The sequence below is a fragment of the Rhinolophus ferrumequinum genome, chromosome 5 (assembly GCF_004115265.2).
Source record: "Rhinolophus ferrumequinum isolate MPI-CBG mRhiFer1 chromosome 5, mRhiFer1_v1.p, whole genome shotgun sequence".
Classification (NCBI taxonomy): Eukaryota; Metazoa; Chordata; class Mammalia; order Chiroptera; family Rhinolophidae; genus Rhinolophus; species Rhinolophus ferrumequinum.
In genome coordinates this window covers 2,339,193-2,355,820 of record NC_046288.1, presented here as the reverse complement: position 1 = coordinate 2,355,820, position 16,628 = coordinate 2,339,193, and the positions used below count along the sequence as shown (strand labels likewise).

Genomic DNA, 16,628 nt, shown 5'->3' with positions numbered 1-16,628 from the left:
GTAGAAATAAACAAAAATAGACTGCTTTCATGCAATGAACTTTACAGTGTTTTAAAGTTGCTCTGTTTTACCTGTCTGGTTAAATTAAGTTGATGAGGAAATATATAGTATGTATCACAAAGAACACAATCAATCTAGAAAATCTCATCCACTAAATTCACAAGGAACATAGTCAGCTCTAAAGTAGGAATGCCAATTAGGAATAAGGTATAGCATGAGGTTTTCTGGAACTCGACATTCTTTCTCCCAGAGCAACTATGTTATATGAGCAGTTAGGTAACCAGGTGCATGGATGTAAATTTTAGGTCAGAATATATCTGACACTGAGGATGAACTGTGTTCTAGATATAACTTACCAATGTAATAACATTTCTACCTAAAAAACGCTTTCAAAAGTTTCTAATTGGGGTTCTGGAAATCCCTGGCTCTTCACTTTCTACGCCATTGGTGTCACTCCTTTGGCTTAAGAGGAAGAAGCTGGAGTGGACTCGAGAGCGACCAGGGCAGACCTGGACAAGGGTGACAGGGCTGAGGTAAGAGGATGAGGAGCCAGAAGGAAGCAGAGGACAGGGCGCAAGGCCCTCAGGGCCAGCACAGAAGAAGGAGCATGGCCAAGAGAAAGAATGTGGATGATGACAGCAGGGTGATCGTGGGAGGAAGGTCCTCAAATGTTGGCGGGACAGAGTTTGTTTTCCCTGCTCCCTCACTCTAACTCCCCTTTCACCATAAAACCCCTCTGGGGTGAGGGGCATGGGTGAGGGTGAGAAGGAGGGGAGAGGGGCAGGAGCTGTGGGAGGTGTGGAGGAAGGAAGAGAGGAGAGCTTCCTCCCAGGGTAAAGAGAGCTTCCCTAGGCTGTCCATATCAAGGTCGTTCCAGGAAGGGACTCTAAAGATGGCAGCGGCCTGCTTCCTGGGTTTGTGCTTTTGCTTTCACCTCAGGATCTTCTTAGACTGAGGATGCATGCCATTTCTGCTAAGGCATTTGCTTTCAAACTATAGTTGAACTCTTCTTAATTATTTCTGGCAGTTTTCCCACCCCCTTTTCCTTCATAGGAATTTTTCCTTGAAAAAGAAGTCAACACAGGTCAAAGGGATGGTCAGGCCTTCCACTGACACCGTGGGGGGACCAGGAGAGTCCTGAGGGAGCGTATGTCCTAGGGCTGGTGATTCTTCCTCCACAACCCTATTCATTATGGCAGATTAGCTTCCATTAACTGACCAATAGGAAACAACTTCGGATTCATTGAGGAAGATAGAAGAGATGGGCACAGGTCTTCTCCTGAAGGCCCTGGAATGATGGAGGGTAACAGAGGGGAGGCATTTTTCTTTCCTTTTCAGCAGTGTATTAAAACCATGTCTGCACTGGTAAAAGTTGGCTTCAGCCACGGATAGGGACCATCATTCCGTCATCTAGTTTATGAATTTTGATTTTACAGAATTTTTTTATGGAGCAATCATAGCCAGAAGTGGTTCTGAGTTCCTTGGTTATTTAAATTAGGTTAAAAACCTTTTCCTAAAGAGACATGGCAACTAAATGCAATGCATGATCCTGGCTCAGATCCTAGATGGAGTGGGAGTGGGGCTAAAAGGGACGTGATTGGAGGGCTGGGGGATTGACAATTGAAATATAACTGTGGATTAAACATTGTATCAATATTACATTTCCTCATCTTGATCACTTATTGTGGTTATGGAAGCATGCTATAGATTGAATGTTTGTGGTCCCCACCCAGCCGCCCCGAAATCATAGGCTGAAAACTAATGTCTAATGTGATGGGATGAGGTTATACACAAGTAACTTTCTGAATCATATACCCTTATTAAATAAACTATGAGGTTGACTTGCCAGGAAGACCTCATCAAAATTCATAAAAGAAAATAAGTTTTCTTTCAAAATGAAGTTTCAGGAGTGAAATTTAATCAAATTAGTATGGCACTTGGCTTAAAATATTTTGAGAAAACATTATAAAGTGCCAAGAAAGTTTGCTTCTCCAGGGATCCAGACATCCCTGGTTCTGTAGTGAACTCAGTAACACATCTGCAAAGTCCTGGGTGTGGGAGTGGATGTGGTCACTGACTCAGAGAAACGGTCCCCCCGAATCAGCAGTTCCATTTTCCAAAGCTCTAGGATTCCTCTTCTGGGAGAGGATTCCTAGCTTCTGGGAGAATGTGACAGATCCGAAGCCTGCAGTGATACAGCTGTTTTAGATTTTAAGGCTTCCAATAGTTTGCCAGACCTATGTTAAGAAGGTGCATTTTTTTAAATCTCCTCTAAATGATAACATTTTACATAAAAGTTTTTCCTTCTGTAGAAGTTTCATCTTAACTTTGGGGCCCATGAATTCCTGCTACCTCACTTTACATGGCTCTATAATGAGGGTAAGGAATATATAGCTTGTTTGTTCACTAGAGAATCTAATAAAAATATATCCCAAGTTGCTATTAAATTATAGAACTCAAAATTTGAAAATAAGTAAGATAGACCTCTTTGTCCATTTACTTTTCTTTTTTTTAGTTTAAAACTTCATTGTTGCTCTGTTCATCCCTTCAAAGTTTTCCTGTCCTCGTTTAGAAGACATAATACATATTGTAGTAGCCTTGTGCCATTCTCCAGGTTTATCTAGTTTTAGCCGGTGATGTTTAGTATTGACTGCAATGGTAAGAGATAGTTGTCAGAATATAAATAGAGCCCTACCCTATCTGTCCTTCAACTCTTTCAACTACAGATTCTATGAACATGGTATGGAGAGAAGGAGAGGGGAGGGAAAGTGTGTGTGTGTGTGTGTGTGTGTGTGTGTGTGTGTGTGTGTGTGTAGAAGGCAGTGAAACAACTGGAAAGAGAGGAGGATCGTACCGATGGTCAGAGACTTGGCAGAACACAGCTTAAAACTGCAAAGGATCAATCTGCAAGAGTGTTTTCAGGTAGCTACATTGTTGAGCCTTGAACAACATGGGTTTGAACTGCGTGGGTCCAGTTATATGTGGAGTTTTTTCAATAAATACTGTAAATGTATTTTCTCTTCCTTATGATTTTCTTCATAATATTTTCTTCCCTCTAGTTTACTTTATTGTAAGAATACATTTAACATACAAAATTTGTGTTAAATGAGTGTCTATTTTATCCATAAGGTTTCTGGTCAATAGTAGGCTATTAGTAGGTATAGGCAGACTCTTTACTGCACCATGGGGGGAGGGTGCAGTGCTCGTAACCCCCATATTGCTCACAGGTTAACCAGATTGAGAAATCATAGTGCAGATTTTACTAAATGTTTCTGACACAGGGAGGTGATACAAAGGAGAGCAGAACGAACCTGTATTACCAGGACTGGTGCAGACTCAAGGGTAAAATTCTCCCACAAATGAAGAGCTTTGTAGATAGAAAATACTGTGATCTAGCTTTAAAATTTTTATCTTATTCACAACTAGTTAAACTAAATTACAGAGAGAAATGATAAAGGCACATGTTCAGTAATAGAAATAAGGCAAAGTGACAATCAAGTACTTCTCAGTTTTCAAAAATGCTGTCACCATTTAGAATTCTGCACACTGTTAAAGAAATTTAGCTTTACCCTCGCCTTCACTGAGTTTAGCCCACCATCAATGCACGTAGCTTCAAGTGGCCTGAACAAAACAAGAAAAAGATCTCACATGGGGCATAGACCTCAAAGTGATTGTAATCTGGTTTTGTCATCAACTACCAGCTCCTAAAATGAAAGGAGGGGCATTAAGGGAAATCTGACATTGGTACAGACAGCGCTGAGGAATGTGAGGAAGAAGAAACCGTGTTGCAGCTTGAAAATGAGACAAGTAATCCATTTAGACAGAGCTTGTGTGCTGTTTAAATGCTCTGTTTTCTTCTCTGAGCCTCTGCATTACTGAATACTGACACCAGGACTGTTGGAGGAAAGGACTCCCCTGACCTCTGGGAACACTGACAAGCTAGTGTTTCCCAAATAAATATTTTATATTTAATATAAAATATAAATGAAATTTATATGTTCTGTAAAAATACAGAAGTTTGAAGACATTTTTAACTTTGAAATGATAAAACATAGACTGCCCCTGGTAAATATATTCTTTAAAACTTAAAAAATATCTGGAGAGATGTTCCATGTTCATGGATAGGAGGATGCAATATTGTGAAGATATCAGTTCTTTCTAACTTAATCTATAGATTTGATGCAATTTCAGTCAAATTCCCAGCAGTGGTTTTGTGGATATTTATAAACTTATTCTAAAATTTATATGGAGAAGTAAAAAATCCACAATAGCCAACACAATATTGAAGAAGAACAAAGTTGGAGGACTAACACTACCTGACTTTAAGACTTACTATGAAGCTATAGTAATCAAGACAGTGTGGGTATTCATGCAAAAAATAGACAAATAGATCAACAGAACAGAATAGGGAGCCCAGAAATATAACCACACAGATACACTCAACTAATCTTGGACAAAGGAACAAAGGCAATATAGTGGAGGAAAGACAGTCTTTTCGACAACTGGAAAAACGGGACATATTCATTTAAAAAAACACAAAATCTAGATACAAACCTTTACACCCTTCAAAAATTAACTGAAAACAGAACATAGACCTAAAATGTAAAACACAAGATTACAAAAATTGTAGAACATAGAAGAACATGTATATGACCATGGGTTCAGTGATAACTTTATATATATATATTATTTAAGGAGTTCAATAATATATCTTTGAAAGTTGACTTATTTGGAAGAAACAACTGATGTCCCCCCTTAGTGATGGAATAGCAAGTTTGCTCCGGATTTCAGCCAGTTTTGTGTGGACACTGACTGGCTGTGTGGAGCTGGGCTCTCACAGACCAGCATTCCTAACTTCAGAGGGAAAAAACCAAGGAGAGTGAGGGAAAAAAGTCTACCTTCAGGAGTAGAAATGGGGAGTTTCCATTGGTTGAAGATGCAAGATGAAGACACAAGGACCCAAGACCTCTCTCTGGCAGCACTCTGTCAATTTCTTATTTGAAATCCTGTGCCTCAAACTCAAAGACCTGTTTTGTTCCTAGTAGTCCTAAAGGGACGGTACAGTCGTGAAAATTTTACGAGAGGCCACCTCGGAGGTCATGAAGTCCCAGTCCTGGTGAGGAGACAGAGGCCCTGAGAGGGAAGTGACGAGACAATGTTCCATAGATGGAGGGAGAGAAGAACCTGGGGTTTGTGGCAAAGTGGATGCTGCCACTTTTCATTGTTCTGACACCAGGGACATTCCAAAGAGAACAGAAAACAATCACTGATATTTTTAGTTTTAAAAACTATTGCGTATTATGCACCAACAGCATCCCTCAGCCCAGGCCACGTCTTCCCTCTGGGGCCCATGTCTCCCCAGATGGGGTAAAGTGAGGGTGGGGATGGAGAATTGGGGGCAGGAGACCTGTGGCTTCTCATTTCAGTAGAGCCACTGCAAGCAGCTCATGTCACACTGGCCTCTTCCTTCCTGTATCTTCCTCCCTGTCCCTTCCACACCCCACACTGTCTCCACTACACCCTCCTCGTTTATCAAGCTAAGCAAGATGGCATCACTGCTGAGCTGGAGCAAGGAACCCTCTGCTGTGTTTCTTGGGCTCCTGGCTCAATTTTGGGTGTAAAGCTTGGAGATTAAAAGGGAAAACTTTCTTCTTCAACTGGTTTCGTGACTATGAGGTCAATTAATACCATCAGGTCTGCTTGAAAATCTGAACCAATGAGGTGATGTGTGTGACTGACTCTAAATATATGAAGAACTGATTAAATTCACAAACACACACACACACACACACACACACACTCACACACTCACACACATACTGAAATGCAGCAAAAGAGTTACTTTCCCAAATGAAACAAGTTCTTTCCTACTGTTCAGAAATTGCAATGAGGCTTAATATGTGTAGGCTTTTCCTCACCTGATTAATAGATACAAAAGACAGGTATTTATGGGCAGCAGGTATAGCAGGAGAATAAGTAGAAGCATATACAGGTTCCTATAGAGCAAAGCAAGAGGATTAGAGGTGAAAAGAGAAGATTTATCAGAGCGGGATGGGGAAGGGGAGAGACAAAAACAATGATCTCTGTGACAGAAGGTTAATTTACTCATTGCAATTTCAGTTATCCTTTCAAAAGAGTCCTTCCTATTGTTTTATTTTTTTAGAATGCTGAAATAAATCCACACAAGCACAGTAAATATACTGGGTCAGCTTTGTGTAGTAATTAAATGAATTAATGGCAAGATTACTGCGATTTATAGAAGATATTCGGTTACAGAAAGGGGAACCATGGCTTTCATCAACAATTTTAACATTTACGGTAAAATATCTTCTTTAAAATTAAAAAAAAATTTTCATTACATGATTTTAAAAAAAATTCAGGAAACAGGATAGCTCTCCACTGTGGATAAAGGTGGCATCTTTCCCCAGGATGAAAACAGAAAAACAAAACAGAAAAAACAAAGAAAAACCAAAAAACAGGGAGAGGGTCCAAAGGGAATCATCGCTGAGGAGAATTACACGTGGCGGGCGTCACTGGCTATAATCTAGAGGATACCTATGTTAGAGTCAGGCTTACCCAAAGCAGATTAGAAATGGCACTATCATCTGTAAATCCTCCTTCTTCCTACAGGTTAAAACAAATAGGTAACATTGCAGAGTATCAGAAGAGCAGGGTGGAGGTGGGTGTCACACTCATTTCCCAGTGTTTGTGCCTGGGTTCACTTAGACGCATGCACATGCTCAGACAGCAGGTGGCACAGAGGCCAAGTGCGCTCATACCCATCAGCAGGATGATGACCTTTAATCTGAGCCTCTCTCTTCTTCCTGCCCTTGCTCTTTGCATTGACTTCATTCCCCTAAATTGTGAATTGGAATTTCAGTGACAGCAGGCATTTAGAACATGCAGGTTCTAATGTGGCAGGTTTACTGTCCTTGAATTTTCAAGGGCTTATTTTGGGAACCTCATAGATCTTAGCTTGATTCACTGACCTGATTCTACGGAAGCACAGTAGATATGAAATCCTCATCTGTGTCTCAGAAAGACACAGGTTGTAACAGCAAACTCTACGAAGAGTTTTTATTACCTGGAAAAGTCTGATATCCTGGGTGATTATCTTAACCAAAGGGTACAGGATTCACTGTCTATGCCTTACTGTCAAATATGCCAAAATGGGGTTGGAATTTAAAATAATTGTTTGGTGAAAATAAATAACTGCAACTTAGTTGTGACAAAGAGACCCCTGCCAAATCACGTCTTTAAAACTTCGCTTCATTTCATTTCTCTCACTCTTTTGATGGAATGAGTTACTCTGTAGGAAACTGTCCACAGATCGTGCTCAAAGACACACATTCCACACGGTGTGGACCAGGCCAAATCTACAAACCAAATGGCTGTACCGTCTTTAGAACGAATTATGTATGCTACAAAAGCAAAAATGTTTAAGTCAGGTTAGCACGGCCCTAGTCGAAGCCAAGAACAGAAGAAAGAGAAGAAAAGAAGGGTGGCAAGGGAGAGAAAAAAAGAGAGGAGAGAAAAAGAACCCAAACCATTTGTCACAGAGTCAACTAGATGAATGATTATTGCTTTTAGGTCCCAATTCGTCAATCTTGATATTAGGGATACATTTGGAAAGCAAGGCACTGCTGTTAAGTTACATACTGTCCGAGGCATGACTGATCTTGTAGTAGGGAAAATAAAACTCTAACTTAGTTCCCCAAATCTCTTCATGGGCCAAAAGAATATTTTCTTACCATAGGACCCCCAATGAGATGCTGATTAGGGCGCTACAAATTTGTTTTGTTTGGGGACAAACCCTTTGACAGAAACAGTACAGTTATAGATTTCCAAGGCAATGTTTACATTTTTAATGTGGTTACTAGACAACCTAAAATTACTTATGTGGCTCATGTTATATTTTTATTGGCCAGCAAGGAGTGTCACAGGGGCAATGGAAGTGACTCACAGAGTCCCCTCCCTACTTCCTGCCTCCTCTGTATTCCCACAGGCTGCAACTCGTGGGACTGGGCTTACCACACACAAAAGCTTGAGAAGGACCAACTGTAAAATGTTTGGTAACCACAGATAGACACTGTTTGATGAATTCAGAAAGTGTGCAGGAAGTGACGATCTGACTGTAAAACCAGCTCCTTTCCACCATGGTGGAAAAGACGGAAGGTTCTGGTGTTTGCTCCTGAGCAGCTCTCCATCAGTAAGTCTAGACAGAGTCCATGCGGCAAGATCCTATCTGCACGCATCCCATGTCATGACTGTCCTTCTCTCTCCAGGGCAGCACTCAGACACCCAGCGAGCAGTGGTGATTTCTGAAGCCCTTCTCAACTGTTTCGGGACCGTCTTAAGACAGATCAGGTTTAAGGCACCTCACATCTGAGCACAGTGAAGGTGTAACTGAAATATGTTGCTGGCCCTTGGAAAGAAATCAAGCCAAGGGCTTATCTGAGGCCACGCGAAAACCACTTGACCTCAACAGAACTTGAGATGCCCCAATGTCTGCTACACAAGCCTAAAATAGGTAGGCTTATTTTAACTTCAAAGAGCTGATTGTCTCAGGCCAAAGTGAACTAGGTCACCGAGGAGTAGAAGGGTGAGTTCACTACTGCTGCAGAATCTGCAGCTTCCATTAGCCCGGAGACATCATTTCATACTCAAGACCTGGTCGCACTTAGAGCTCCACTGCTTCCGCTGACTGGAGTTTCCATCCCAGGGACAAGTGCAGTCACCTTCTTACATTTCTTGCCTTCTAAAAACCTTAGCCAAGTGTTCCGGCAGTTCAGATCTCATCCTGTACTTACAGCCTCTGGTTTTCACAGCCTCAGGTGACCTCTCTCTTCTAAGCAGCAGGTACAGCACTTATCTCATTCCACTATTCATGAGGAATCTACCTAACTTTGTGCTTTGAAGCTTTATTTTAATTTTCACCTGGCCACATGGGATTGCCAGCTCCTAAGGCTTTTTTGCATCTTCCAAAATGATCAACAAGAGGTAAATGTTAAAGTTATTTTTGAACCAATGATTTTAAGACCTTTTTAAACAATGTTTGTGGGCATTGGGGATAAATTATTTGAGGGACCCAGTTTGTTTTCACTTCAGGATCTCAGCCTTACAATCCAAATTTCACACATATACAAATCCAAAACTCATAGGTTATTATACTTGAGAAATTTACTAATGGCTGAGAATTAAATGCTTTTTAGTCACTATCTTTACTATCATGTATGTCTCAAAAGAGAGAATTCAAATTGCTGTTCCAATGCAACCTAGGAGACACAGAACATTTTACTAGGTAAAATGGTGTCAGAATGCCCACCTCACAGCTCTATGTGCACACTTCCTTTTTACATAAGTTTCTTAAAGCATCAAGGTCACATTCATAATTTCTCTCTTTCACAAATGCTCGTTTTAGAACTAGCAGGGGTCCAGGTGATCATCTGGCAGAAAGTTTTTTGTTTGTTTTTTTTTTCTTTTCCGTTTGAAGACTTCTGGTCCCGAAAGTTGTCTAGTGGATGTGTCACAGGTACGCCTTGCTTCCAGCCAGCAAGTACATTTGCAAAGGGCCAAGCAGCAGGAAAGTCACCATCTGCTTTGAAAGTGTGCACTAACTAGTCAAAAGCTGGTCATCATTACATTAGTAGTTGAACAACTCATCAATACTTTTGCATATGAAATCCTTGCCAGTATTGATAATGTGTTGCTAAATTTTACGTAAACTTGTAACATATTTTCCTGTGTATTCTCAATAAAAAGCATACCTGCTCATTGTGAAACATCACCAAAGGACATTTAAGTCCATCCTTTATATGCAACTTTATAAACTGTTAGGTCATTTAACGGTTCTCATTATAAAGGCTTTAATAAATTGTAAAATCAGACTTCATTTAAGAAGGTTTTAAACCTAAGTAAAAGTACACACTTCAAAATTTAGGAACTTGCTTGCTGATATTGATGTAGGTGGTACTGTTGCCAGTTATAGAACATGTCCAGATTTTTACCTTTTGATCGATGTAAGCTGCTGTGAGACAGATGTTAAATGTGTACACAAACGGCAAGAAAGTGCTAAGGCTCCACAGAGTAGTGATTAGTGAAGTTACGCATGCTTGACTATTTGATGCACTTCCAAGCGTGATGTTAGTTCAAATGCTTTTTCCTAACATGGAAAACATTACCTTCTTCTTGAGTGACTGTTCCACTTCTTGTACAGGCAGGCTGCTCGTGACAGACGCTTTGCCATACTCCTGCTTTCTGGTAAGTCTGTTTTTCCAATCTTCCTCTCCACTCTTCTTCAACAGTGCTAATCTAAGGGGAAAACATACAAACCAGAGAGTTCAGTACCAAACTCTTACTTGTAATAGAACCGTAATTTAGGTAAATTAGAAGTCTTTGTCCACTAAATGACCAGAGGAACCTAAATTTATTCTTTTTGAATTTCATTTATTCTAAAGAAAGTATGTATGTCTGGGAAAATAATATAGAAGTCCCAAAGATTTTAAAGCTGATTGAAATGCAAAGCTGAAATCTGACTTGTCAGATAAAAGATGCATTATCATTCCACCAAAGGAAGAGCTGTGATTTTCCCTTGTCCTTGGGCTGAGAACATGCAGATAAAAAGTAGCCGGTCCCCAGAGAAAAACAATGTCAGCTAGTTACCCCTTCTGGTCGCTTGATGAAATAACATTTAATGACTAAGGCTGGATAATAACTTTATTTGCAGAAAATAAAGCAGAAGTGGATTTAAAAACTTAAAGCTATGAAACAATGACCATCTCTTAATATCATACCTTTCCATTACAGGTAAAAGATGATGTTTAAGGTGATTTCTCTTCCTGCATTCTAGCCCTGTTCTTTTCTTCCAAATGAACTTGGTTTTTCTAATCTATTGTCTTAATACAGAAACTCTTCTCTACAAACCCATTTTAAAAATGATCACTCCAACTTTCCTCAGGGGAAAGCTATATACAAAAAAAGAATCTAATTAACTGACATTTTCACCTAACCTACTTTAGTTCAACTGTGGTGTGACTTGATATAAAGCTGCTTGGATGTTACAATCTGTGAAAGGTTATTTTCGTGAACATGAGGCTGTTTCAGCTATCTATTATAATGAATGAAGAAGTCTTAGGCATTTAAATTGGATAAACAAGGTAAAGATAAAAGGCAAAATAGTGGTGATCATTAAATTCATTTGAACTGATGCTCAAATAATTTAAAAATTGGGGGAAAAATTATTAGACCATTGCCTTTTTGCTGAGCCTGATGGGCCTGGTCTTTTAAATGTTATTAATGCATGTCCATAAACAGTGTATTTTTAAGCCGCACATCAGCTCTAGTTTGGCTGTTAACTCCTGTCAAGTAGCCTGTTTCCTTTCCTTATTCCTTCGTCATATTAGGAACTGGACTGGATGGTGCCCAAGGGCCCTTTGACTAAGTTTCCTGATTCTACGAAATATTTGAACTGGAGATGGGATGAGATAATATGATACTCCATGATAAACTTTTGTGAAGAAAATAAAAACAAATTTACAGTACTTAAACAAGAATCCATTTATATCTACAAATACATACATAATTACACCGTGTACTTGTCCATTCAGTCAAATGAAAAGTAAGCCATGAAGAAAAGAACCCCCTAAATGGGGCAGGAGCTTCTGGCTCTGGACCAATCCTCTCCCTAATATCTTTCTATTCCTTCTCTTCCCTTCCTTCCCCTCATCCCTCTGTTCCCCCCACACACACCTTTTGCCTTCCTTTCCCCTTCTGCTATGAGATAGCAGATAGGACCTCAAATGACCATTCTATAAAATAGGTATAATGTCGCCTCATCTATCTGTGATACTGTGATTTCAATAAGCAATATATTATTGATCTTTGTCCCTATTTCTGGCACAAAATCGTAAAACTCCTGGAATTTCCTAAGTGATGAGAGCCATAAAAGTGTCTTTTATTATATTAATACAGTGACTTTTGGGAAGCACCTAAGGATGGGGGCTGGTGCCAGGAAAACCAAACATGTGACTAGTGGGCTGGAGCTTTCAGATCCACACACTGACCTCTCGGAAGGAGAAAGCGGCTGGAGATTGATTAAATCATTGGTCATTAAATCATTTGTCATTGGCAATTGAACTCAATCATGTATAATGAAGCCTCTATAAAAGCCCAAAAGGGCAGGGTTCAGAGAGCTCTCAGGTTGGTGGGACATGGAGACTTCGGGAGAGTGATCCACTTGGAGAGGGTATGGAAGCTCTGTGCTCCTTCTGACGTACACTGTTCCTTTTACGATAAACCAGTGATCTAGTAAGTAAAATGCTTTTCTGAGTTTTCAGAGCCACTCTAGCAAATTAACTGAACCCAAGGAGAGGGTTGTTGGAACCCCTGATTTATAGCCAGTTGGTCAGAAGTAAGGGGTGGACTTTCGACTGGCATCTGAAGTGGGGGCGGGAGGCAGTTTTGTAGGACTGAGTCTTTAAGCCGTAGGCTCTGATGCTGTCACCAGGTAGACAGTGTTAGAATTGAGTTAAATTGTAGGACACCCAACTGGCGTCAGAATTGCTTAGTTATGGAAAAAACCCCACACATTGGAAAGTGGAGTCAGAATCTTACTAAGACAGGCCTTGTTTGGCTCAAGGATCCATTTAGCCCTAAATTCTATAATCTGTGATGTTTGACAGTACTCTACATTCTATAAGGGCTAGATCATGAACTTGAAAACAAATTCTAAATTTTTAAAAAACGTTTTCATCTGAATTTCAGTCTATATGACTAAGATTTATCTTTTCTCCAATTATTCTGAATGAGTCATCTTTATTTTGATAATAAAAACAAATCTAACAAAATTAAATCATTAAAAGATACAATTAGTATTTGCACGCCACAGTAGTAGAGCTTTCAAAGGTTTCAAAGTACCTATAAATGAAATTTTCAAAAAATAAGCATGCTAGTACTTTTATCCCTAAATGAAGAGGTCCTTCTAATTCATCATCTCTTGGTGATAAACAGTCATCTCACTGTTATTTCCCTTGCAAACCAGTCTTAGAACCAGCTCTGTCTCTTCGCCTTTCACATGGACCAGTAGTTATGCATGTTAGCCAGCTACCTTTTTAATCAGATTGGATTCCAAATAATTTGAGTGAATAAAAAAAATAAAAAATTCAGCCTTATGTGTTGGGTTTATTAGAATAACGCCCTAAAAAGTCTTAGAGGACCTTCTCAAAAAGAAGCTCCCAAATGTTTGGAGCAATGACAGCATTATCTAAATAATCATTTACTCCTGGTGACTGACTTGGAGAATGAAAAACTGACTTAGAAAAAAACAAGTTGTGGAATCTTTGATCACTTTAGAGTCTCCCATATACTCTGCAGATCTGCACAGCAACCTAGTCAACAAACTAAATATTGTTATTTCCAATCTGACAGACAAGGAACAAGGCACACACAGGCCAAGGATTTAGTTGACTGTGGTCACACTGTGTGTTAGTGAGGCAGGAGATGTGGTTCCAACCCAGGCATGTCCTGCCTCCAACCCAGGCTTGTTTTACTACATTAGTGCATTAGCTGACCCGACACATTTTGCCCTAAGGGTTCAGGAACAGCATAGTATTCTGCTTTATTATGATGTTCCTCCCCCATCCCCCTGAATGCCCGTCAAAGAATCCCTCCATTCCAAGAGACTGAAATCTTGCTTCTGGATGTGTGGGCAGGGTCATTATCAGGGACTTCCAAAGACTACAGAGTAACCAAAATAATATGGAAGAAACTGTGCTTCAATTGAGCCCACATGGTACTTGGACCCAACCCTACCTACAGAGTGCAAATGATGGATAACTAAAGAATAACACGCACTGAAACTTTAATGTATTATTCCTGTCCCTTTAGATTTCCTACTTGGTGTTCAACAAGCTGTGGAGGGTAAAAGGCCTTTCCAAATGCGTTCTCTCCTCCTGCAATCTCACGACCCTCCTGACTCACCGCAGACCGCCGTGCACTGCCGAGGGCCGAGGAGTGAAACGTCTGGTCCTACACATGACATAAATTACTGCCTATGCAATTCAAACAACTGTCAGCGCTTTTAACATCTGCCAAGTCCAAGTGCTATTTGTAGGGCTGTGATGTTGAGAGCCTGGACATCTGCTTAGTCTGAGGCTGAGACACCAGTGAGTGGCACTGTGCTCGCCTATTAACCCCAAGGCCTGGCCAGCGCCACCATGTGTGCTTGCCAGGCCGCCCAGGAAAATGTCCACCCCTCTTGCCACAGCCCACACTTTTTCAGCAAGGAATACTGGCCTGGGATGGCTGTTTCAGAGGCACTGATCTAACAGACCTGCCTGATGAAAACTAGTTCAATAGGCTCACAGCAGTCAGGTCTGGGTCACATATGGGACAGGCAAACCACGGGCCCCTAATCTTCTGTACTTTTTTCCTTCCCCTTTAAAAATGTCCCTGTATTTCAGAAAATCACTGGTACCACACAGATTTCAGAAAGGGCTGAAAAGCACTGATTAGTATTTATATCAGATTTAAGCCTTGGATAGTTTGCAGGCTGGAGGAATGAACTAATTATGTCTTTTAAATGAGGACAAATCGAAACTCCGAAAAGGAAGGTCAAAGGGGAATGACATCTCTATCTCTAATTCTTATATAAATCTGGGTCCCTCTAGTGGCTGAAATCTCCCAGCTACTAGGTAGGAACCTGCAGTCTGTTGGGAAAGCATGGATATAGATAGCCTTTGGCTGGGTGGAGAGCAGAAGGGTGGATGGAGCGGACATAGGGTGACCCGAGCTGGCCCCTGTAAGGCAGGAATCTGCAGGCTGTGGGGAGGCATGAGGTGGGTTCTTCAACATCCTTCAATTAATCCTGACATTCTACCCATTTCCCAAAGTGAAGGAATGGCTCCTTTGCCTTTTGAAATAATCTTCTCCCCCAAATATGAAAGCTCAGATTTGGTTGTTCCAGTAATTGTGGAAATAAGATTTCTAAAAGCCTCATGTACTTTTAAAGGGGCATCAAAGGTTTTCTCCCTAGATATCATAAAGATTATTTGCTTTTCAAAGAAGTCCCCAAACAGGAACAATTTATACCTCAATCATTTAGATAGTTATGAAACAGTGATTTGTATCAATCCAGTGAAAAAAGCAGATTTTTATTTAGGTGTTACACTCGCTAGTGTTCCAACTTGACATTCTAGAAGTCAGAAAAGATGAAAAACAAAACAAAAGGAACTTTTCGATGCGTGTCCTTGAGCATCAGACATATTCTAAAAGCAGAGATGAGGACTGAGATGGGACAGGTGGAGACCGGCCCCGGCTCTCAGTTCTTTTCCCCACGTGACCCTCACTCCCACTGGACTAAACCTCTCTTTTGGTAAAATGAGGAGATCAGAAGAACTTAGGATAAGGTTCAAAAGTTCTATTTTATACACCACCTCAAAAAAGAAAAGTAAAGCCCAAATAAACATAGGAATAGCATTCTTATTTTAAATAAGTCAGGCCGCATTATCTCATTTTAACAGCAGAGAGGGATTATAAACCCTACTTACGGAAAAGCTATCACAGACAGATTGCAAAGAGATGTACTTTTGTGATTTCAGCAAAGTACCAATAAAAGTACCATCAAGATAAGGGGGAAGGGGAGATCACTGGCAATATATTTGGTATGTTTTATAAACCTAGCTGCTGAATAAAATGCCCCTCATCCTTTTGTAAACACAGAGGCACACCTTGTTTTATTGTGCTTTGCTTTACCGAACTTCACAGATGTTGCACTTTTTACAAATTGAAGGCAAGACCCTTCAACAGCAAAAAGATTACAACTTGCTTCACCTTGATACTCACTTTATTACGATACTTTATTGCCGTGGTCTGGAACCCAACCCTCAACATATCTCAGGCATGCCTGTATATTTTAACAATTACACGAATAGCTGAATATTTAACAAGCATTCCTTACTATCATGGTTCTGAACAGTTTGGGGTCCTCTTGGAGACCGTGAGAAGTTCGGTCTCCCACTAGCCAGAGGTGCACGTGCACACAGCTGACTTTGAACACACTTCCAGGAGTTCCCAGAAACCCAACAGTCATCCTGGAACTCCTCAGATGTCCACAAAGTCTGGGTTAAGAAGCTGCACCTTTATAGCGTCTCACATTTTCCAAAACGAGAATTTTACAGTAGGATTAAAACTGCTTTCTGAAAGATACAGATACACTGAAATTTACTAAAACAGTCAAATAAATCAATAAATATTGCACCGTGGCTAGACACAAAACTTGACCCAAAGTCCTAAGTCCCAACAAATAGATTATATCCAAAGACAGGGAATCTCCTTTAAGTATCTTTGAAAGAATGGGTATACTAGCATTTTCCATTGGATTTTACCCCAGAAATATTTTCTGATATATAAAATATCAGAACTTGTGTTTTAGTGATATTTCTCATTAATTTCCTTAAATGGTATCTCTTCCTTCTCACCCAACAGGTTATCGATAGTTGGATATCTAGGCTGCAACTGTTTTTGAGTCAGGTTTCCACGGAGGAGGACTTCAGGCCAGACTAGACCAAACAGCTTTCCTGATTCAAGACACCATTTCTCTTATTTAGCTTATTCCCTTAGCCTTTCACCTA

The 16,628-nt window shown here is 40.3% G+C and overlaps 1 protein-coding gene across 19 annotated transcripts in view; it reads right to left on the bottom strand.

Moving 5' to 3' along the window:
- Window positions 1-16,628, bottom strand: part of SVIL (supervillin) — a 222,548-nt gene that overhangs the window by 35,722 nt on the left and 170,198 nt on the right. For 13 of the 19 annotated variants that reach the window (XM_033105614.1, XM_033105615.1, XM_033105616.1 and 10 more), the window contains 2 exons: window positions 10,182-10,311; window positions 6,577-6,624 (listed from right to left, as the gene is read on the bottom strand). In XM_033105614.1, coding sequence (XP_032961505.1) covers window positions 6,577-6,624; window positions 10,182-10,311 — 178 coding nt within the window. The remainder of the gene's footprint in view (window positions 1-6,576; window positions 6,625-10,181; window positions 10,312-16,628) is intronic. The other 6 variants (XM_033105606.1, XM_033105608.1, XM_033105612.1 and 3 more) reach the window with 1 other exon arrangement.